Source organism: Neofelis nebulosa, chromosome 12 (genome assembly GCF_028018385.1).
Source record: "Neofelis nebulosa isolate mNeoNeb1 chromosome 12, mNeoNeb1.pri, whole genome shotgun sequence".
Classification (NCBI taxonomy): domain Eukaryota; kingdom Metazoa; phylum Chordata; class Mammalia; order Carnivora; family Felidae; genus Neofelis; species Neofelis nebulosa.
In genome coordinates this window covers 13,741,069-13,765,298 of record NC_080793.1, presented here as the reverse complement: position 1 = coordinate 13,765,298, position 24,230 = coordinate 13,741,069, and the positions used below count along the sequence as shown (strand labels likewise).

General features: G+C 48.6%; 1 protein-coding gene across 6 annotated transcripts in view; it reads right to left on the bottom strand.

The window, feature by feature from the left end:
- The window catches only part of TTLL11 (tubulin tyrosine ligase like 11), a 238,861-nt gene that overhangs the window by 18,278 nt on the left and 196,353 nt on the right, over positions 1-24,230 (bottom strand). For 3 of the 6 annotated variants that reach the window (XM_058694269.1, XM_058694270.1, XM_058694271.1), the window contains 2 exons: positions 21,184-21,435; positions 12,875-12,981 (listed from right to left, as the gene is read on the bottom strand). In XM_058694269.1, coding sequence (XP_058550252.1) covers positions 12,875-12,981; positions 21,184-21,435 — 359 coding nt within the window. Of the gene's footprint in view, positions 1-10,782; positions 12,067-12,874; positions 12,982-13,718; positions 16,412-21,183; positions 21,436-24,230 lie in introns of those variants that run through there. The other 3 variants (XM_058694272.1, XR_009251423.1, XM_058694273.1) reach the window with 3 other exon arrangements.

Below are 24,230 nucleotides of genomic sequence, written 5' to 3'. Positions count from 1 at the left end.
AGACAAGAAGAAAACATTTGTCTGACAAGACAAAGGAAGCATCAAAAGGAGACGTGGCTATGACACAATGTTGGAATCACGCAATGGAGAATTAAAAATGATGATGATTAATATGTTAAGGGCTCTAATGGAAAAAGTAGGCAACACTCAGGCACAGATGGGTAATGTAAGGAAAGAGATGGAAAGTCTAAGAAAGAATCAAAAGAAAATGTTAGAAGCAAAAAACACCGTAACAGAAATGATGAATGCCCCCAGTGGACTCAACTGTAGACTAGAGACTAGACACAGACGAGGAAAGAATCAGTGAGCCTGAAAACATGTCAATCAAAATGTCACAAAGTAAAATACGAAAAGAAAGAATGTAAAAAGGGAGAATGTCCAGGAATAGCGTCTTTGGACGACATAGAGGAAATGGATAAATTTCTTGAAACATACAACCTGCCAAGACTGAGTCATGATGCAATAGAATTTCTGAGAAGACCAAGTACTAGTAAGGAGACTGAATCAGTCATCAGAAATCTCCCAACAATCAAAACTCTAGGACCAGATGGCTTCAATGGTGCATTCTACCAAACTTGTAAAGACGAATTAATACCAATAATTGCTTTACATGTGAATGGTTTAAATATGTCGATTAAAATACAGAGATTGTTAGAGTGGATAAAGAACAAACCCAACTCTATGTCGTTTACAAGAAATCCCCTTTACACATAAAGACAGACAGAAAGCAAAGGGGTGGAGAAAGAGATATCATACTAACGCTAACCAAAGAAAGTTGGAGCAGCGAAATTAATTTCAGACAAAGCAGACTGCAGAACAAAGAAAATTATCAGGGATAAAGGTGGGCATTACATAATGATAAAGGGGTCAATTTTCCAAGAAGACATAATGGTCCTCAACACAAGTGTAGCTAAAAACAGAGTGTCAAAATACGTGAGGTAAAACAGATCTACAAGAGAAAACAGACAAATCTACTATTAAGTCAGAGAATTTTAACACCCCTCTCTCAGTAATTGACAGATCCAGCAGGCAGAAAATTGGAAAGGATATAGTTGAATTGAACAGCACCATCAATCAACTGGATCTAATTGACATGTATAAAATACTTCCCTTTACAAGAGTAGAATACACATTCTTTTCAGTTCACATGGAACACTCACCAAGACAGACTGTATTCTGGGCCATAAAACATACCTTAACAAATATGAAAGAATAGAAGTCATGCAAAGCATGCTCTCAGACCACAATGGCATTATACTGAAGATTAGTAACAGAAAGATAGCTGGAAAATCTCAAAATACTTGGAGATTAAATAGCACATGTCTAAACAACATGTCAAAAAGGAAGTATCAAGAGAAATTTTAAAATATTTTGAACTATGTGAAAATGACAATGGAACTTACTGAATCCTGTAGGATGCAGCAAAAGCAGTGTTTAGAGGGAAATTTATAGCATGGACTGCATATATTAGAGAAGATGAGAGATCTAAAACCAATCATCTAAGTTTCCGCCTTAGGAAACTAGAAAAAGAAGAGCAAATTAAACCCAAAGTAAGCAGAAGAGAAAGAATAATAAAAATTAGAGCACAAATCAATGAAAGCAAGGTAGGAAATCAATAGAGAAAGTCAATTAAATCAAAATTTAGTTCTGTGAAAAGATCAAAGAAATTGATAAACCTCTAGCCAGGCTAACCAAGAAAAAAGGAGAGTAGATTGCTAGACAGCTAACTAGTAATTAACAATCACTAATATCAGACCATGAAGGAGGCTTCACTGGTCTTATGGACATTAAAAGGCTAATGAAGGAATGTTATGAGTAACTCTCTGCCTCCAAATTTGGTAATTTAGATCAAGTGGACCAATAGGCCCTGTGGTTTCACCGGTGAATTCTACCAAACATTTAAGAAAGAAATTATACCGGTTCTCTACAACCTTGTCTAGAATACAGAAAGAGAAGGAACATGTTCTAACTCATTTTGGAAGGCCAGCATTATCCTAGTGACAGATAATGGCATTATTAGGAAAGAAAACTACAGACCAATAGTTCTCATGAGCATGGGTGCAAATAACCCCCCAAAATTTTGACAAATGGAATCTAATAACATATAAAAAGAATTATACACCATTACCAATGGGATTTATTCCAGGTATGCAAGTCTGCTTCGATGTTCACTAGTCAATTAATGTAATCTATCACATCAATAAGCTAAGGAAGAAAAATTATATGATCGATAGATGCAGGAAACACATTTGACAAACTCAAATCTCCATTCACGATAAAAAAAAACCTCTAAAAATTTTTTGTTCCTTTGATAAAGAATATCTATTTAGAAATACCTACAGCTAACATCATAGTGGTGAAAACCTAGATGCTTTCCTCCTAAGATTGGAGACAAGTCAAGGATGTCCCCTCTCATCACTTCTTTTCAACATTGTACTAAGAGCCTTAGTTAATATAGTAAGACAAGAAAAGAAAAGGTATATACGTTCAACACGTTCCGAATTAAATCCCAGCAAATTATTTTGTGGATATCAGCCAAGTGAATATTGTGATATTTTGTGGATATCAACCAAGTGAATCTAAAATCTACATGGAAAGACAAAGGGAAGAACAGCCAACACAATACTGAAGGAGAAGAACCAAGTCAGAACCCTGGCACTAGCCAACTTCAAAACTTACTGTAAAGCTACAGTAAACAAAACAACACGGTATTAGCAAAAGAACATACAAATAGATCAGTGCAACAGAATAGAGAGTCCAGGAATAGACTCAGGCAAATGTCACCGACTAATCTTTGACAAAGGAGCCATGGCCATTCAATGGAGAAAAATTAGTCTTTTCAACAAATAGAGCTAGAATAATTGGACATCCACAGACCACCCCCCCCCCAAATCTAGACATAGACTTTATACCTTTCACAAAAATTAACTCAAAATAAATCACAGACCTAAATGTGAAATGCAAAACTATAAAACTTCTCAAAGATAACATAGGAGAAAACCTAGGGGGGCCTTGGATTTGGCTATGCGTTTTTAGATGCAACACCAAAACAAGATCCATGAAAGCAGAAAAATGATGTTAGGCTTTAGTACAATTAAAAACTGCTCTGTGGGGGTGCCTGGGTGGCTCAGTCGGTTAAGTGTCTGACCTCGGCTCAGGTCATGATCTCACGGTTATTGAGTTCGAGCCCCACATCGGGCTCTGTGCTGAATGCTTGCTCAGAGCCCGGAGCCTGCTTCGGATTCTATGTCTCCTTCTCTCTCTGCCCCTCCTCTACTCGCACTCTGTCTCACTCTGTCTCTCAAAAATAAATACATGTAAAACATTAAAAAAATTTAAAGAAATCTGCTCTGTGAAAGACACTGTTATGAAAACGAGAAGCTAAGCCGCACGTGGGGAGAAAACCCTTCCAGAAGACATATTTAATAAAGGACTTGTACCCAAAATATACAAAGAACTCTTCAAATTGAACAATAAGAAAAAAAGCAAACCCAATGGCTCAGTTAAAATACAGGCAAAAGATCTCAACAGACATTTCACCAAGGAAGATGTACAGATGGCAAATAAGCAAATGGAAAGATACTCAACATCATACGCCTCTAGGGAAATGCAAAGTAAAGCAATGAGATACCACTATACTCCTCTTCCAATGGCTAAATCTAAAACCTGACAACACTAAATGCTGACCAGACTCTGATGCAACAGGAAGTCCCAGTCATTGCTGCTGGAAATGTGAACCAGCCACTTGGAAAGGCAGTTCAGCTTCTTACAAAGCTAAACATAGTCTTACCGTATGATCGAACAATCACATTCCTAGGTATTTGCCCAGTTGCATTAAAACTTACAACCACACAAAGCCTGCACACAAATGTTTGTAGCAGCTTTATTCATAATTGCCAAAATTTGGAAGCAACCAAAATATTCTTCCATAGGTGAACGGATTCACCAGCTGTGACATATCCATTCAGTGGACTATTCCACAGAAATACAAAGAACTGAGCTATCAAGTCACAAAAAGACTTGGAGGACCCTTAAATGCATACTGCTACGTGAAAGAAACCAGTCTAAAAAGGCAGCATGGTACAATTCCAACCCTATGACATTCAGGAAAAGGCAAAGCTATGGAGACAGTAAAAAAGGTTGCCAGGGGCTCACGGGAGGGATGATGAATGGGCGGGGGGTGGGGGGGGGAGCACAGGGACTTTTAAGGGCAGTGAGAATATTCTGTGGGGTCCTGCAATGTTGGGGAAATTACATTATGCACTTGTCAAAACACACAGAATATACAACACGGCATGAACTTGAACGTAAACTGTGGACTTTAATAGTGTATTAGTATTTATTCACTAACTGTAACAAATGTACGGTAATGCAAGATATTACAGGGGACAATGTGGGGGGATATAAGTGAATTCTTGATACTACCTGCTCAATTTTTCTGTAAGTGTTGCGTATGGGCTGGGCACCGCTGGGTGTGGCCCCTAACCCTTCTAATCCTCATTTCCTCAACTCCAGAAAGCAAGGCTCTGGGGAGCTTCCGGTGCCATATTTGTGACAATAAAGTGGGTGGGAACATTTATGCAGCTCCCAGCAGGAGGAGGAGCAGGTGGGGGATGTCTGGGGGCAGAGTCCCCCACCCCCGCCCCACCCCCCCATGTGTCTGTCATTGTGAACGCCTCCCTGAACCAAGATCAGGGACTAACCATTGTCTTACCAAACACAGCTCTGCCCAACCTTAGGGATGCCTCAGTCACTGAATCCGGCTCTCAAGCTTGGGGACATTTGGGGATTGACGGGGTCCTTCCATCTTCAAGAGGTGGTGACTGTTGTCACTTCCCCAGGCAGCACGAGGTAAAGGCTCCGGGTGGGGTTCCTGCTCTGTCCCTAGAATCCCTCTTGACCCCAGCCTTGGTTTCCTCCTCTGAGAAGGGGGTCATGGGAATAAGACCAAGCTCACCAGCATGTGAACACTCAGTAAACGAACAGACTGGGAGAGCGCTTTGTGGTCGGGGGCCTGTGCTTCCTCACTAAATCCTTACGACAACCCAAGGCGGATGTCCTCCGCCCCGTTGTAAAGGAGACCGAGGCTCCCAGAGCAGGAGCGCCACCACTAAGGGCTGCCAGAGGGAAGGTGCTGGGGATTGAACTGCAGTCCATGTGGCTCCCGCTTCCCCACAGCCTCCATGGTGCTGTGATGATCCACGCAGGTGGATCCACACAGGTACAAGCAAGGGAGGGGGGCTGCATAAACTATCATTCTGCTTTCCCCTTCTTGTGTCTTTTTTTTTGGGGGGGGGTCAGGCCAGCTCAGTGGACAGAGATCCTGTTCCCTCCACCTGGGAGGTGACAGCGGAGAGGATGATGGAGAACAGGTGCCCCTGACGCAGGGCCTGGTGGCCCTGGCAAAGGGGAGAAGTAATTCCAGAAGGCGCAGCCCAGGAGTGGCAGGCCCTGAAGTGTCTGTGCGAGGGAGATTTCTGTCCCTCTGGCATTTCTGTCCGCTCGCTTGCTTTTATTAAAACTAATTCTGATGCCGACTATTTTGTAAGCGTGTAGGGCACCCATCCAGAGAGGCCCATCTGACTTCGAGATAATTTCAAGGCTGCAGAATGTGGCTTGTGCCAGACACGTCGCAAGAGGCGCTGCATGAAACCCGCCTAGTTATCCGCGGGCTCCCATATTTCCGAGGGAGGGGGCCACCCATGTATATGTATAAGCGAGGCTCCGCTCAACATTCCGAGTAAAAATACTTTTAAATATTTCAGTACATCGTTAACCAAATACATTTCAGTGGGGGCTCATTCCAGCTGATGAAAGTACAGGAGGCAGATGATTTGCATAAGTCGACTGAGGAAATTTGGTGAGAGACCGTCATAAGACTCAGACATCCACAGGCGCTGCTGCTGACTGTCAGGGTCTGATCCTAGTTCATTTGACACTTTTGCAGAGCACCTACTGTGTGCCACGCACAGCTCTAGGCTTCGCGGAGGCGAGTCTAGCTTCAGAGAGATGCCACACACTTCATTCCACGGCGTTTAGTTAGCTGCGATCCCGATGGAGAGCAGGGCCGGACGCCGTTGGAGCTGATGGGGAGGGGGCGCCGTCTGGGGGGTCTCCTTGGGGAGACGGCCTGGGCGGTGGGGCGCCGGAGAGAGGCGAGGGGCCTCGGTGGGGGACCTCCAAGGTGGCCGCTCTCCTGGCCGGAGCGAGTGAGTAGGGGGCTTTGGGGGGAGGCTTGGCTGCAGAAGGGGGCCCCAGTCCGTGAGGCCCTCATTCACTCAGATGCTCGACCCCGGAACTGGAGTCTTAGACCAGCCGGCCTTGCAGGCAGCTGCCAGCGGGCTCTGCATGGAAAGGTGATGCAGACGGGGGGCTGGAGGCCGGCACAGCCAGCCTGGGCAGCGAGCGCCCACCAGGGTGAGAGCGGGCATGTGGAGGGATGGCCACAGCCATTCATCAGACACCGCAGCTGGCGTGGAGGGCAACTGGCGAGCTTTCCAGGCCCCGCAGCTCCGAGCCTTCCAGCGCCGCTTTTCCTGCCGAAGGTCTCCAACCCTCCCCAGGCTCATAGCACCCACCTCGCGCCCCCTCTTCCCAGCCGAACCACCCCACGGTGTGGGCCAGGGCTGAGGGGCAAGGGAGCGGGACCCGCGGGCGGCCTGGCCCCAGGTTGTTTGCGGTCACGGTTCTGGCCAGAGGCAGGTGAGGGCGGTCGTGGAGGGGAAGGGGGGGGCAGCACTCGGTTGGGCACCGAGGGAAATGTGATGCCACCGCTCGTGTGCCACGCCTCTCGCATCAAGCACTTCTTCCCGTCTGGTCCCAGCACCTGTCCTGTCCCCAGGCTGGCATGAGCAGGTGCAGGGAGGCATGTCTCAGAGAGGGGCGCAGGGAGAGCTCCCTTACTGAGCAGTTCCCACGGACGGCAGACCCTGCTCTGGGCGCTTGGCGTCACTTCATCCACAGCGATGCTTCTATGAGGCGGGCACCGCTATCATCCCCACTTTACAGATGGTGAACACGAGGCTCGGAGGGAGTTATGTAACTTGCGGAGGTGACGCAGCTACCAATTAGGGAGCCCGGATTTCGATTCGAAGCCAGGTTTGTCCGATCCCAGAGCCTGTGGCTTTGGATATACTGCCAGTCAAACCAAGGCAGCCCCAGGAAAGGAGGCACGTAGCTCAGGCATCCTTCAGGCGGTGGAAGAAACGGTTCTTATTTTAGTCAAAGAGTGTGCAGGATGTATGAGACATGAAACTACGCCACTCTTAGATTTCCCTCTGCGGGCCAGGTGTGGGTGTGCTTGAATGGGTGGAGGAGGGGGGCGGAAGAGACTCCTGAATCCGAGTTTCCTTGCTTTGCAGTCATGTTCCCGTTGATGACTGGGAGGGACCCTAGAGGTCGGTTGTGTGTTAGATGGACAAGATGTCCAGGTGCTGGGCTCAGAGGTTCCCTCCACGAGTGAAACGTTTCCCTCTCAGAGATGACGCAGTAATACTACCTTTTATTGCCTAATCTTGATGCTGTCCTCGTCTCTGGCACAGAGAAGTGAAATTCCACTCTGGGAAGCGTTGAGAGCAAAGTCTCAGAGATAAGGAGGCGCTCGTGAGTGCAATTTACATGAAGTAACCGCATCTTCACAGACAAATTTGTGTCTTCATTTCATTCTGGGCACCGACGGGACTGCCAGACCTCAGTTTTTCTGAGAAGACCCTCAATTTAGATTTCTGTTCTGCTAGAAATTCTAGAATTACACATTGAAGTCTTTATTCGTTTATTTATTTATTTATTTATTTATTTATTTCTATGTCGATTACATCGGCTGGCTGGGGAGTGTGAGATTGCCTAGTACTAAATTCTATCAAGCTCCTAAATAGCCATTGACTTTCTAACAGAGAGAAAGGCAAGACTATCTGGGGACTGATGAGCCTGGGGTTGCAGATGAGGGTTCTGTGGGTGGGGAGAGCCGGGGGTGGGGGGGCAGGCTGGTGTTGGGGGAGAGCCACGTACTAGATGCGGGTTATTGTGAAGTCTTGGCTTCTGTTTTGGGTGGTGAGTCTGTGGATGCTTATTACATTATTTAAAATTACTAATTCAGAAAGCTAACTTAATAAAAGCAGGTTATGCATGGACTCGGATAGAAGGTCTCACGAACCAAAGATTATTAGTCCAATTCTATGCACTTGAGCTCAAAAAAAAAAAAAAAAGAATAGAAAACAAGGCTACTTAAAAGGATGGTCTGAGATTTAGACCCCAAAACGTGCATTCTTTTTTTAATAGTAGTTTTGATTTTTTTTCTCCTCGTTAATCTTTATAAATACCGTTTTTATTCTTCCATTTCAATACTAGGGTCTCCCCATGCAGGTTATATAAAAGTTCATTAAGGTCTCAGACATCAGGAATCTGGCTAGCTCCTTCAGTAGGTGCCAAAGTCTCATGAGGCCAGAAGGAAGGTCTGGGCTGGCTTCCGGAAAGGGGACCTTGCGCGAGTAGTTGGACATAGCTAGTGCTGGGTGTGGGGTGAAGGTCTTATCCAAATGAGCTGGCATTTTATGCCAGACATTGACATAAAGGAGGGGAAAGAGACCCTGTCAGTAACCACCTCTACTATAAGCCACGGTTCTCACACTCAGAACGCCTTACTTTGCAGGTGCAGGATATTTTTTTATTGCTATTTGTCTGCTCATCATTCCCTGGGCCCTGTGCTAGTCTCAGGGATACAAAACTCGCAGCGGGTGCCTTTTCTGGGATGCTAAGTCTGTGTTCTCTCTCTCTCTTTCTTTCTTTCTTTTAATATTTATTTAGTTTTGAGAGAGAGAGTGTGCGCACACGTGCAAGCGGGGGCGGGGCAGAGAGAGAGGGAGACACAGAATCCGAAGGAGGCTCCAGGCTCCGAGCTGTCAGCAACAGAGCCCAACATGGGGCTCGAAGTCACAAACCGTGAGATCATGACCTGAGCCGAAGTCGGACGCTTAACCGACAGAGCCGCCCAGGTGCCCCAGTCTGTGTTCTCTTTCTTAACCCTCACGGCAATACCCCTTTGTTGTTCTCCCCCACACCGCCCCCCCCAACCCCGACTCTGGCCACACCCTATGACAACCGTGTGTCCTTTTTATGTGTATGGCTGGAGACACTGGGTATGATGAAAAGGCAATGGATTCGGAAGGCAGACTGCTTTTGGTTCAAATCCTAGGGTCCCCACTGACATACTAGATGCAGCTGTTTCAATCCACAGTTCACCTCTTTAAGCCTCAGACTTCTCATCTGTCAAACGGGAATAACAACTCTTAGCTCACGGGGCTGTATGAGAATTAAATGGGATAACTCATAACGAGAATTATTTCTGTCACATAGTAAATGTTCAGTAAATGGTCTCTACTATTTCTTTTTTCTCGAGAGTGGGATCTGCAAGTAATTTCTCTTTCTATTTCTACCAGGCCGGACACCTGCTAACCTGCTCCTTACCTGCTTGTTGAATGAGTGGATGAATGAGCCCCTGCCCTTTGAGAATGCAAGCCCTTGTTCTATCACTCTTCCGACTTCTTTCTTGTCAGCCCCAAGACGCCTCTGGGACAGGTCATGCTGCCCCCCTCTGACATGGCCAGGACTTAACTGGAACTGAGGGCATGAGAATCCCTTGGCTGTGCACCACGGGATGCCGGGGGGGGGGGGGGGTTGCGGTGGGGGGAAGGAATGGAACTGAGGGCATGAGAATCCCTTGGCTGTGCACCACGGGATGCCGGGGGGGGGGGGTGGGGGGTTGCGGTGGGGGGAAGGAATGGAACTGAGGGCATGAGAATCCCTTGGCTGTGCACCACAGGGTGCGGGGGGTTGCGGTGCGGGGAAGGAGAACTCTCTGGTCTTCCTGCTGACACTTTCCCCAGGGAAGAACCACCACTCAACCACAGCTGTCTTCTTTTGCTATGCAGGAGCTTCCTGAATGCTCCTAAGAATGTGGCTGGCTCCAGAAGCTGCTTCTCCTTGAGAATCGGGGGTGTCATACCAGCCTTCTCAGGAAGCAAGGACCAGGCCCTGGCTTCGCCAGCTGTGAGACCTCAGTGGCCGCTGAGACGGGGGCACAAGACGGGCTTCTCATTCCTGGCTTTAATGCCCAGCCCCCACTGCCTATACCCACCCCCACTCCCCTGCATCTGTTATTTCTTTTCAGGAGCCATGGAAACAGGAGTCTAAGCGCTGAGGATGCCGGGAGACAGAGGCTCAGACGGGCAACCACCTCCCACTCAGTTCCATCTTCCCATAGGCCCTGTGCTCCAGGAGTCGACCTTTCACCTCCCTGCCTCACAAGCCCCGCCCCCAGCCCAGTCACACAAAGGCCCCCTGGATTGGGGACAGCATCCTGGGCCAGGAGGCAGGAGGCCTGACTTCAAATGTGGGCTCTGCTACTCACTGGCTATGGGAGTTTGGACAAGCCACTCGCTCTTGGAAACCCAGGATCCTCATCTGTAAAATGGGACACAATCACCCGCTTGACGGTCTGGTGTTTGAGTGTGAGAAGGGGCAGCGAGATGCACCTGGGAGGGACTCTCGAGATCCCGGTCCCTGCTAACGATCATTACTGAGGCGTGGCAACAGGCCTGGGAGATCCCAGCCCCGGATTCGCTTGCCAGTATGTGCTAAAAATAAGTACTTTTCTCCTCTCTTTAGCTTGGTCAGCAGAACGGAGAGATCCTGGCAGACCCCGGAAAACCCCACCCGCGCCTGTACCGTGGACAGCCCCTGTGGATTCCGCTTACAGAGAGCAATTTAAGAGGCAAACAAAACATGAAAAGCTATTCAGAATTAACAATGGGCCAGATGGTAATGCTAGTTTGAAGCAATAAAACATGATAAATAGCTTCCTGCTGCTACTCCTGATCAATTTCAATATTTAATAATTCCGCTGCCACCCCACCCCCTCTTCTGGCCCCCTCCACGGGATCCTGCGATGACTCCTGCATTCAACTCACAGAGCAAACACTCCTTCACTTTCTGGAGGCGTCAGCAAAAAGCGCGCTGCTCGACTGTCATGCGAGCGCTCTCGGTCCTCGAGATGATAATTAATCTGCCTGCTTCTCCAGACGACGCTCCATCGCCAGCCTCTCCTGGTTGCCAGGGAAGGCTGTGAGGGCGCTCCACCGGCCGAGACGCCTAGCACCCACCTTGTGGAGTCAGTGAGTATTGGGATTCCCTGGGTTTTGCTTTGAGAGTTCAGAAAGGAGAGCGGTAGGGAGCCTGGAGGCCATCCGACGCCAGTACCAGCTCGTGGGATCAAGCAGCCCGGAAGGGAAACTGAGGCGGTGTGGTGTTAGAGCCGTGCCCACCAGCTGTGCCTCTGAGCCTCAGCACCCTTCTCTCTGCGGTGGAGCTGAGGGTACCTACCTCCGGAATTCCAGCCAGGGCCGTGCATATGGAGCCCCCAGCAGAGTGTTTCTGCATAGGACTTGCCCAACAACTGGCAGCCAGTGGCGTCATTATTAAAAGGTAATGGTCCCCGTGGCCAGAGAGCTGTAGCCCAGGGCTGACCGCGACCGGGAGCACCCCACGCTCAGACGGACCCAGCCCGAGTGGAGCCTGCTAATGGGATTACTGCTCTGCACTGCCAGCAAGGGCTCCAGACACTGTCATATCCACTGACGCAGGAGACCTCAGGGCCCCCCTGGCGAGCGGGTATTGTTGGCACCATTTACGGAAGAGAAAACGGAGATTCAGGAGGTGAAATGGCTTTTCAAGCTTACATGGGTAGAAAATGGCACAGTCAGTTCTAATCTGGATCTCCCAACCTCTGATTTCTCGTCCTTTCCACCGAACCACAGGAGGAAGAAAGCTGCTTCCTGAGGCGCCCCCTCCGCCCCGTGTTCCTTTCGCAGGGATGCAGCCCAGGGGAGGGAAGCCCGGGTGCCGGGTCACCTGAGCTACAGTTTACCGTCTGTGAAATTCAAACGTGGATACCCAGTGCACTGGTTCACGGGCACATTTAATGAAGGACTATGCATGAGAGCTCGGGGTAATTTTGTGATGAGCTGTTCAAATGTCAGGTACGGTTAGTATGACTCTTTAGAAAAACACCCTCTGTCAGGAAATAAGATCAGAAACACATTCACCCCAAAGCGGATCTTTCTAACGGAGTCCTTCACCGCCCGTCCCCCACAGTAATCTAGAGGATCAAGAGCAAAGTCTTTAGTGTGGCATTCAAGGCCTCAGTGGCTCTTGCAACCCCATTTTCCCGATCTCCCTTCCCTTCCTGCTCCAGTCCCTCTAAGCTTCTTGGGGTTATCTGAGCCTTCCACGAGCGGCCGAGCCTTGGGCAAGCCACACCTGCCAGACAGTCCACACCACCCCATTCAGTGGCTTCTCCCACACCCCCTTCTCCAAGAAGTCTTCCTTGGGCCTCCTTCGATGGGAGCGCCTCCATTGGGCTCCTGATAGCCCCTCGGTGCCCCCCTGGGCTGGTAGCACACCATGCTAGGGCTGGGCTCTCCTCTGCCCCCCTGCCCTACAGCGAGCTCCTCCACGGTTGAGAGCTAAGCGCTCTTCTCTCCCATCTACCCAGGGCCTGGCCCACACACGCTAGCACATGCGTGCCGAGGGGTGAACGGATAATTGAGTGTTTCCAGTACAAATGGAATCAAAGCCTTACACAAAGATAAGGGATTCTGACTGTGGAACTAGAATTGGGGGGGGGCCCAGCCTTGGTAGCAGAATTCAGGACAGTGCTCCTAGATTCAAATTCAGCTCCGTCCCCCTGGGGATGTCTACAGCTGAACAGGACAGCCTTCCTCTTTCCCCAACCTTGACCCTTAAATAAGAAGGAACCAAAAGGGTACCGCCCACCCAGCTGGACTCCCACTGGACAGGGCGGAGGCCAGTCATCAGCTACCTGAGTCCCGCTGGTCCAGGGTCATAGAGTTCCACCTCCTGGTGATGTCAATGTAGAGGATGTCCACGGCCGCCATGGACAAGCTGCTGCTGCTGAGTTTGCAGTTCCTGCCAAAGACGCGAAGGGACATGTTACTGCCAGAAGGAGCGCGGCCTCTTCCGGCCTGCCTCCGTGCCTTTGCCGGGGGTGGGGGGGGAGGATGGGGGGGGCTGTGTCCTCACCCCTGCCTGGAAGGCCCTCCCTCCCCACAGCTGGAGCTGGTGAAGGGCAGGTGGGGGGGGGGGGCAGGGGAAGAGAAGGCTGAAAATGTAAGCTGAGATTAGATCATGTGGGTTCCTGTAATTTGGTTAATTCTAAAGGGCTGGAAAGAGCAAGGACTTTAGGATGACAAGTCTTTTTTTAGAGAGAGGGAGAGCGCACACAGGCAGGGGAGAGGAGGCAGAGGGAGAGAGAGAGAAAAATCTCAAGCAGGCTCCGCACAGACATCCTGTGGGTCATGACCTGAGCCGAAATTAAGAGTTAGACGCTCAACCGACTGAGCCACCCCGGCGCCCGGACACGGCCGGTCTTGAGTTGAATGGCTCTGCCACTTAGAAGCTAATGGTCCCGGCTAATCCAGCTCCCCTTCCGGAACCTCATGTTCCTCCCCTGTAAAACAGTCCATCTTTTCTGCAGCCGCTGGGGATCGGCCTGTTGCACACAGGCCAGGGGAGGTCTCTGCCTGCTCCGAGAGGGAAAGGGAATTCCTCGTTTCGGACATGCACGTCTGCACCTCTTCACCTTCACGTGCGTTCGTCTCTGGGAACAGAGAGAAAGGCTGCACCTGGGCACCGTGCTCTCTTACCAGTGCCCAGGCAGCTGACAGTGGCACACTCGGATGGCCCAATGAAAACAGCACTGTCACCCAAACAGACGGAAGGTGCCGCTTCTGTCCGGAAGTGATTCCCCACTGGAAAGCTTCCCGGATGCATCCCTGGGCCCAAACCTACAGACAGGGGCTGGAGGTTCCTGCACGTCACCCATTGGAATCTGTCACCTGAAGATTTCATGTGGGTCCCGAACGGTGAGCCCGAGACTCCCAGCGCAGATGAGCGCGGCTGGCCCACACCCCTCCACGCTCAGTCCTGACTTTGGGGAGTCACCTGGAAGCAGCAGGGGTGGGGAGAGGCTGGCGTCAGACTTTCGGAGGCTCCCCCGGTTTATTTCCTCCAGTGCACAGAGGCCAAGGTAACCAGGTTTTCAGCCCCACATCTGCTCCCTGTCCAAGCCACAAAGGCATGTTTGCAATCCTCTGCCTCCCCTCTAGGTTTGGGGTTTTTTTTTTTTTTTTTTTTTTTTGGTCTGGAGATGTGGGGAGGCAGTCTGGCACACTGAAAAGAGCGTGATTTGGGCATCAGACAGACCAGGATAGAAACCCTGGCTCTGCTGCTTTTTCTAGCTATGTGACCGTGAGCATTTACTTAAACCTTCAGTGCCTTCATTTGCTGCTACCTAAAATGAAGAGAATAGTATCCGCCCCCATGGCGGCGGTGAAGAAGGATGAGGCGGTGCGGGCCAAGGACCCGGCGTGGTGCCTGGCGCCCGGTTGGCCCACCGTTGTTGGTTCTCTTCCCAACCGCTCCCCACTTTTCGTTTCCTCTTCCAGAGCTAGAGCGTGGGATCTTCGGAGGCTGCTTGGGGCTGACCCTTCAGCAAGTGGCCCCGTCCATTCTGGAGAAACGGAGCTCACCAGTCAGAGCGTCTGGATGTCAGGGCCCCGGGCTCTCCATCCAGACTAAAGGTAGCCCCTGGCTTGTCCAGATGCACCACCTTCCTGAACAGGGTCGTGTTGGGAAGCGAGTCCCAACACAAGCTGGATTTGCCCTCGTGATCCTGGAGTCATACCTCTGGGCCAGCTGTCCGTTTGGCCACATTACGCTCAATGCTGCTTTCAACTCTCCAAATATGGCCTCATCCATTGGCCCAGCTAATGATAAAGTGGTTCTTTGATTTCCCATTTGTCATCAGCCCTCGTGTGAATAGGTCCCTTAGAAGCCCGACAGGAGAGGGGTTGACTGGCAAGCAGGATTTGGGCACCCCCGAGGCCCCCCTCCAAACCCACACACACCCCGATGATGGAGGCCGTGAGCGTGCCCGGCATGGTGCCCAGACGAGGCTGGTGTTCCTTATATGCCAGCACACTGGCTCCCTCCCTCCCGCCCTCCCTCTTCCTTCCTTTCTTCCCTGCCAGTATTTCTCAGGCCATCAATTCACATCCTGCTTCCTCCTGGGCTCCTGCTCCGTATTTCAATCACAAGTCACCGGTGGCGGACTTCAAACACATCAGCGCACAGCTATTGAACCCCGGTAACAACATGTCAATGGACGCAGAGCTTTTCATGTCGCCTGTCACCAAGATGGCTATCTCTATTGGGCTCCACCGGAGACGACGCTCCAGTCTCTCCCAAGGTGTTCCAACAACCTGCGCTGCTCATTTTCCAAGCTTCATTAGGAAGGGCCACCACTTTTCTCTAATTATTGTATCAGTGTCCTCTGGACTACCTGCTCCCCCACGGGACAGGAGCTCTGCCTGGCTTGCTCTGTGGGTTAATGGAGTATAAAAAGGGAAACCAAACTGACCACTGGTATATAGTTATTTTTTTCTGACAGGTAGAAAATAGAAGTGTCAAACCTTTAGCAGGGGCCGTAATTTACCAAAGAGAATTCTCCGTTTATCCCTTTTCCGAGGTAACTCATCCTCCCTAGTGATGCCTGCAAATACAGTTGATTGTAACATCTGGTATGGGGACAGGGGAAGGAGGGACCCATGCTGGCTGCAGGAGACAGGAGATGCTTTAAAAGAATTTTGATTCTTTTATTTCTCGGGCACCCATTTAGTATGCCAGGCCCTTTCCTGTCCATCTTTACAACCACCCGACAAAGGAAGTACTGTTAGTCCCATTCCAGGGACAGGTAAGCTGAGACTCAAGAGAAGGGACATAGCTTACCCAAGATCACACAGCTGGGATTCACATCCAGTCCTCGCTTGGAGGACAGAGTAGTGGACTTAGGAGCTCTGGGGAGAAGTAGGGAGATGGCCCAGCCCAGGGCTGCAGGAGGAACCTGGGATTTGAGACATAGTCCCAGGCAGGGCCCAGTAAGGCCAGAGCCTCTAGAGAGACCCTGTTGGGAAGCTTTGGGATATAAGGCTGGGGGAAGACAACCAGGGTCACTTGGAGACAGATTCTCCTAGGTTTGTCCCCATGGCCACTCAACATTCTCATTGACGCGAACAGGAAAAGCCTCCTTGTTTGGAGGGTCAAGACTTTCGAATGACTTTATCATCTATCCATCCACTCGGTGCAGAATTGATTTTGTGTCCACGATGTGTAGGTGGGATTCTGAGCCCAGTGAGTGACACAGAGTGCAATCTGTCTTGGATACCACTCTCAGAGGGTGGAAGAGATCTCAGAGTCTGGGGTAAAAACATGAAGCCTTGGTAGCTCTTAATCTTGGTAGCGTTTCCTCTTATGCCCTGGGATGCAGTTCCTCAAATAACTAAGGAGTAGAGGAGTAAATTCTTTAGTGGAAGAGAAGTCCAAGAAATATGGTAACATGAGAAACCAGAACAATTCTTGAGAAAGGATAGACTGGAAAAGTGCATGGAAAAAAAAAAAAAAAAAGAGCTTTGAGTCAAATGCACAGGACTTTGAATCTTGACTTTGTGACATGACCTTGAACAAGTCACTGAAGCTCTCCGCATCAGAATTTCCTTATTTGTACAACAAGGAAACCGCTACTCACCATACAAAACCATTTTAAGGACTAGCTCAGTACCTGGCACACATGGGGAAGTAACAAATGACGACTCCCAGCCCTCCTCCATGATGTAGAACCACTTCGAAGAAATGTTTTGTTTTGTTGTTTTTGTTTTCCTCCCAGAATCACAGGAATTTGGGCACATATGGTGGGAGACAATCACAAATCATTCAAGTTCATTAGGAGCCCAAGTTTAGAAAGATCTGAAATCACCATCCACATTTCCTCTCAACAACTACTGACATCTCATGGGAAATTTAGAAACCAACTTTTTCCACTCTATAAAATTCTATTTATAGAATTTCCTTCGCATTCATCCTTCTCTGTGAAATAAAAGAAGCTTATTTTTTCCTGGAGAGTTTTCTATAAGGTGAAGGCTAACAAGTAATCAATATTTGTTAATTAAAAAAAAACCCAACACTAAATATCTAGGAGGGAAAATGATGATTCTGGTTTATAACATGTATATTTTTAAAGGCTATTGATATCGCAGGCATAGGATCTCACAATATTGCTGGAAAGAGATCATCACAGAACAGGGGGATTTTTCAAAGTCACGGAAGGAGTTAATGACAGAAGGGGAGACAAGACCCTTTACAGTTCTATTCCAGAACATTCTAACACACCATGTTGCCTCTCAGAGCATAAAACCCCCCACAGCTACCCATTATGAAACATATTAATATCTCCCTATGAGAAAAGGGAATGGAAGGGGGGAAAAAAGGAAAAAGAGAAAAACCATTCTCTAATTTAAAAGGAGACCAGGATCAAAAACCACAAAGGGGCTGAGCAGGGCCCTCCAAGTGGCCTCCATTTCCCAGAAATGAACCTGGTTTTGGCAAAGTGTTTAACGTTCAGGCTGTGGAAATGGAAAACACCAGCACGTGCAAACTGATGTCAAATTCTGATATAGGATACATTTGGAAAATGTGTTCTTAGTGAGTTACATAGAAAGCCCCTCAGATTAGTAATCCAATGGAAGGAAAATAGCAAAAATGCATTTCCCTCAAAGAAAGCTGTCAAGTTGAAGAATCAGACAATTTCTATTTCTCAGAGAAAGAGAAGTCTCCACGCCCCAGGAATTATTATGACATAAAAAAAAAGGGGGGGGGGGAGAAAAAAGAGGCGCTTAATTCATGGTAATATGTGCTACTATTATGTGCCTCCTGAGGAAACGACATGAAAAGCTGGTTCGATGAGTTAAGTCTAGACAAGGGAACGACAGTTCATTATTTCTCATTTCTTCGTAGAAAAGAAAAGTAGAATGTGGCCAGACTGGCATTAGCATAATTCACTCCTAAAACTGCTGATCTATGCAGCACATTATGAGAGATGGTCACTGAAAATAAATTCAGTCGGATGTTTGTTTTGTTCCCTCCTGTTCTCTTTAAGGAACTTGGAGAGAAAGAGTGGGTCATCCAGGTGAAAGCCAAGTTCAGCTTCTGTCGTTTGTGTGGGAGATCTGAGAGGAGTGTATATCTAGCCAGCAAGTACATCTCCTGCGCAGTGCTCCAGAGAAGGGCACTTGGCTCAATTTAACATATGGCATAAATATTATTAATTCATAATGAAGCAAAATTTAAACCGAAGTGGAAAGGAGAGAGAGAGCGAGCAGTTGTTAGCAAGAGAAAACGCTTGCTGTTAAATTTAGCTGGCAAGATTGAACATACTCAGATAAATCTAAGTGCAGAGTATCATCTTTTACGGTTAAGTTGCTGTTGGGATCTCTTGGTATATTTCAAAAGGAAAGATCTATTAACGATTGTGCAACATTTTCTCCACTTCTTCCTGCAGGACACTGGCTGGGTGGGTGTGGAAGGAGGGGAGAGGGGCTCACTGCCGGAGTCCGGCTCCCCACCTGAAGACATTGTTCCCCCTACTCAGGGCACCAAGGCTCCCGTGGACAGTGCTGCAACAGACGGTGACCTGAGGGCCTCCATCCTCACCAAAATCGGTTTTACTGGCAAATGCCCTTAATTATTCAGAAAAAAAAAAAAAAAAGGATGGAAAAATCATAAGGCCTATCACACAGAGACAGATCTGTAGCGATAGTTTTGACATTACTCGGTTCCAGTCTGAGAGTGTTTTACGAGTCTCCTTTGCTAGAACCATTCTCAGTTCCGTTTTCTTCTCAAGATCGTGAATGAGCCTAGCAGCCCTCTTGGTACGTTCCCCACCTCTCATGCCGGAGCTCACACGCCGGTGGGCTCTGTGGTCAGTCACACTTTGATTGAACCCACCCAGTGTTTCAAAATTATTTTCTGAATAGCCAACATGGATTTTATATAAAAATCAGCATTTCTAGGGGCGCCTGGGTGGCTCAGTTGGTTAAGTGTGAACTCTTGATTTCAGCTCAGGTCATGATCTCGAGGTTCGTGAGATCAAGCCCCACATCTGGCTCTGCACTGATAGTGGGAAACCTGCTTGGGATTCTCCCTCTGTTCCTCTCTCTGCCCCTCCCTGCTCTAAGTCAATCAATCAATCAAAACTTTAAAAAATCAGCATTTCTAGCTTCTCTTGGAAAATCAAAAGCTCTGGTGACACTAGCCCAGCAGCAGCCTTTCCTTTTATCCAGGGATGTCCCCTCTGCAACCTTCCAGATCCCACCCACTGGCTTATGCTTCCTGCCTGACCCTGGAGGCAACCAAGAGTGTGATTCTTACGGTAAGCTATTTTTTTCAAATCTCTCCCCGCCCCCTTCTTCTATGGCCTTCTGCTTTTCCTCCATTCTTCCTTCTTCCTGCCTGGAACTCAACCATGATGGCTGGATTTTGAGCAGCCATCTTGTGACCCTGAGGCAACCCTGAAGCTTGAAAAGCACATGCTTAGGATGGATGAACAGAAAGACAAAAAGAAAGTGGGGCATGATCACATTGTGGAGTCATTAACCAGCCTAGAATCCCCACTGTCAAGCTTCCTATTATATGAGAGAAAATTAATCTTATTATTTTAAACCCTTTATAGATGAGTATCTATTACTATGAGTCAAATGCAATTCCTAAATGAGTCAGAAGGTATCAGGTAGTATTTTCAGGGAAGTAACAACATGCGTCTGTTGACTTTCTTGAGAATGTCCATTGTCTAATGGAAATAATAGTCACAAGACTCCCACCTAACAAATAGCTCCAGTAAACTAGGCTCTGGGTCAGGTGCTTGAGGATGTATTACATCCCAACCCCATAATAACCCTGAAAGGCAGGAGAGATGGTTCCCATTTTATAGACGAGGGAACTGAGCCTTGGAGAAGGCGAGGGATTTGCCCAAAGCCACACAGCTATTAAGTAATGTGATTGGTCCTGAAGCCAGACTCAAAGCCTGGACTCTTTCCACTAGGCTTTCCCCTCCCCCTCCCCCCTTCCCCCCCCCTTCCCGCCCAGAGCTAACACAAAGCCCTTCTCATAATCACCGTGCAAGTACGAACTCAGGTTTCCTAAAATGGCAATTATTCCTGCTGATTCTTCTGTTCACCATCCCATCAGGAATATCAGAGAGCCAGAGTTAGAATTCAGAAAATTCAGTTGGAGAGAAGTGCATGACAAAATGTTTCCAATTCGAGACTTCTAATTATTTGCTTTAGTGAACAAAATTATGGAGAGCGTGACTTTGAAGTGGAAGGTAGAAATATTAAAATCTATGACGAGAAAACAACAGCAACATCGAATGCCAGCAGTTTCCCTGGGGTGTGTGACACACGATCCTGCCAGCTCCATCCCCGTTTTATGGGATCACTGAGATTCAGAGAGGGTCACTAACTTGCTCAAGGGTTACACAGCTAGTCAGTATTGCTTCAGACATTTATTCACACCTGTGTTGCACCAAAGTGCCCCAGAGAGGAGAGGCAAGTTAAGGAATAATCGAGTGCCGTGGTTTATATTGTTGGCTTTGGCGAAAATGCAGCTGATTTATCTCATGGTTCATGTTTAAAATTCATGCAAATTTTGTGTTATACTCGATCATATAGCTGTGTTATTTTTATATCAGGACAAATACATTAAATTATTTATCAACTGAATTATTTAGCTTTTCTCTCCCGACATGGACACTTTGGGAAGATGTGCCTTTTTTTTTTTTTTTTTTTTTTTTTTTTTTTTTTTTTTTTTTTGCTGTAGCTTCCTAAATGCTCAGCACCCAGCCACTACCACTGGGAGAACATCACCCCGGTTTAAGAAACACAAGGTCTGTCTGAGTCCGAGGGGCAATTATTTATATGTGGCCTAAGGACCTAGTTTAAGGTAGCACAAAACTGTGTTTTAACCACAAGTGTAAGGTGGCGAAAGCTGTCACATCTGTAACATTCATTAGTTCATTCACCAACTAGAGTGTGCCAGGCCTAGCTCCAGCCACGGGGCCAATCCAGCCCCGGCTGGGGCACTGACCCGGCACTGCAGAGCCCCCCCCCCCCCCCCCCGCACCCGCCACCGCCCCAAGCGGTCAGGGAGATGGGACCAGCCAGATGCGGGGCCGGACTCCACCCTGCCCGAACCCCAAGCCGAGGGGCCGGTCTCACTGACCTTATAAAAGTCCGAAAGCCTGTTGGTCCCAACTTCATCGTCCCCTTGATCCCCAGGAACCGGATAAACAAATTTGCCATCCTGTCCACCAGGCGCAGGTAGTTGAATTGCTTGGCATACTTGGGGAACACCTGCTTAAGGCAGATGGAGGGCAGGTGGGCTTCGGGATCCGTGTTGCCGTCGGAGGCGCTGGCCGGCTCACTGTCGGAAGGATCCTCCTTTGCAGCTAATGGCTTCGTAAGCTGCTGAGACCTGAAGTACACGAACAATTAATGAACCAACAGGTGCAGCAGGACTCATAGGACACAGCGCCTTCTCACACATATTCTCCTCTCTTTACAGTTCAGATACCTCAGGAGGTGTTATCACTGACACTGTTTTCATTGTACAGACCAGTGACCTGACCTCAGAGAAGCGAGCGGCTCAAGCTCACATAGCTAGTGTGTGGCAAGGTCGGGACTCGAACCCAGGACAGAGCCAGGACCGTCCTCTGTTCTCCCATCCTGGTTTCCCAATGTGGACAACTGCCTTTACTGTACTCGTGATTCAAGAGAGTACTCTATTACAGAGCAGCCTAGGTTTGATTTCAAACTCCTACTTGTGGGTAGTAATTGAATAATTAAGAAATATAAAAAATCTCATTGAGGGCTGGCAAGAAGCCAGAAGCACAGTTCAATGAACAATTTGCAAAGATACATCAGTTACCCAATTCTAGGAATAGGCACAATTACGTTTTCTGGCTTAACTATTTTCTTATTTGGAACTCATACAAAAAAAAAAAAAAACATGATTATCATGTTGTGATCCCAGAGTCTGGATATTTTATTCTGAAATTATTCTGAGAGTCAAGAAAAGTCACAGCTAAAACTCCCAGATAGCCACCTCTGGCTTGGAATGCTCTTCTCACCTCCAGACCCACATATTCATCACCTGCTGCGCCTTTGGGATGGGCCCCAGTCACCCCAGGCTGAAACACCCTCCCATTTCCCTCACCCCAAATCTACACTCCCCATCTCCTTGACTGTCACCCCCATCTGCCAGCTACCCAAGCAGAAAATGTCAGGATAAATGCCAGGCCTACCTCCTCAGTATTTCCTGACTGGGGAGCTCTGCTCTCCCCAACCTGGGTCTTGTGGGCTCTCCCCTGGACCATACCAACCGCCTCCAGCCTTTCCCATCCATAGACCCATAGACACTGGCACCTGAGGCACCTCTTTTTTTTTTTTTTTTTTTATTTATTTTTGGGACAGAGAGAGACAGAGCATGAACGGGGGAGGGGCAGAGAGAGAGGGAGACACAGAATCGGAAACAGGCTCCAGGCTCTGAGCCATCAGCCCAGAGCCTGACGCGGGGCTCGAACTCACGGACCGCGAGATCGTGACCTGGCTGAAGTCGGACGCTTAACCAACTGCGCCACCCAGGCGCCCCAACCTCTTTTTTTTTTAATTAAATTTTTTTTTGAGAGAGAGAGAGAGGAGAGAAAGACCGTGAGCAGGGGAAAGGGTCAGAAGGAGAAAATCTTAAGCAGGCTCCACGTGAAGCCCAAAGTGGGGCTCGATACCACGACCCTGGGATCATGACCTGGGCCAAAATCAAGAGTCGGACGCTCAACTGACTCAGCCCCCCCCCCCCACCCCGTGTCCCCTGAGGCACCTCTTCTAAAGCAAACCTGGCTGGGTTGTCCCTTACTACAACTCTTTAGGGATTCCCAAGTGCCTACAATGAAGCCCATCCTTTTCATTCTGGCGCTCAAGGCCCTTCTCGATTTCTTCTCCGTCCTCCTCATTTCCTATCACTACCCCTAGATAGGCCTGGGGTGCTCCCTGCACCCTCCCCTGTTGCCAGGTGGTCTGGCCCGGACCGGAGACTTGGGGCCCACTGCACCCCAGCTCTCTTCCACAGCTGGTGCCTCTCTCTGCCCTTCCTTGCAGCTCACGTCGCTCAGCTGGTCCAGGGCCAGGTGTGACCTTTTCCACGTGTACATCCATTCCTGAGACAACCCTGAGTAGGCTGTACTTGGTCAGTACATACTGCCCAACTGGCTAACTGATCCAGGAAAATTACAACCACGTCACATGGTATTGAGCTCAAGGCCACTATCTACTCTTTTCTTTATTAAATGGCCACATCCCCTGTGTTCCCACTTGTGAGCTCACCACCAGTCACCAAGTTGGGTCGTCTTGGTATCTCTGTACCTGCTTTCCTTGGCCTTTGAGGTCTTCCCCTGGCCCTGGCTGCCTGGCGCATTTCTTCTGGTCCACTTCCAGAACCAGCTCAGATGTCTCCTTGACCACACCAATGACTCTTTCCATGCTCCACTCCTGTTCCTTGGACTTGCTTCTTTGTTCCTCTGGTCAAGTGGCACTGCATTTGTCTGTAGACCAATCCCTCTTACCACATCTCATTCAACTCTATCTCTACAGGACCTGGAACGCTTTTGGCTTTTGTGAAATGTTTCGTTGAATTTGTTGAAGTGGGCAAGTTTGCTTTTAATGGCAAGCCATGCCTCAAGTAAGATACCAACGTTATGATGCTTTGTACACCAGTTCTTTTTTTTTAATGTTTATTTTGAGGTGGGGGGAGGGACAGAGGGTCCAAAGCAGGCTCTGCACTGACAGCAGCAAGCCCTGTGCAGGGCTCGAACTCACTAGTCACGAGATCATGACCCCAGCCAAAGTCAGACGCTCAACCGACTGAGCCACCCAGGCGCCCCCAGGAAAACAAACCCCTTTTGAAGTTCAGCCGTGTGGATGGTTCTGGGGAGACAAATGCTCAATCTCACCAGGATTTCTCCTGAGAAGCACACGCTCCTGGGTGGGACACTGCACAATCTCCTTTCAGCTAAGCTGGTTTTATCATCATCTCCTTGAATTTCAGGACAGTACATAAAAGTCAGTGGTTACTTTTCAGGTGAAATGACATGTTTCCACACGAAGGTTACAGGAAGACAGATGAGGAAAGAGTAGTAGTGTTCTGGAAATTAGCTCTTAAATTACTGGAGAAGTGGCAGTTGCTGACTTGCTAAGTACTCATTAGGTTTTTGGTCG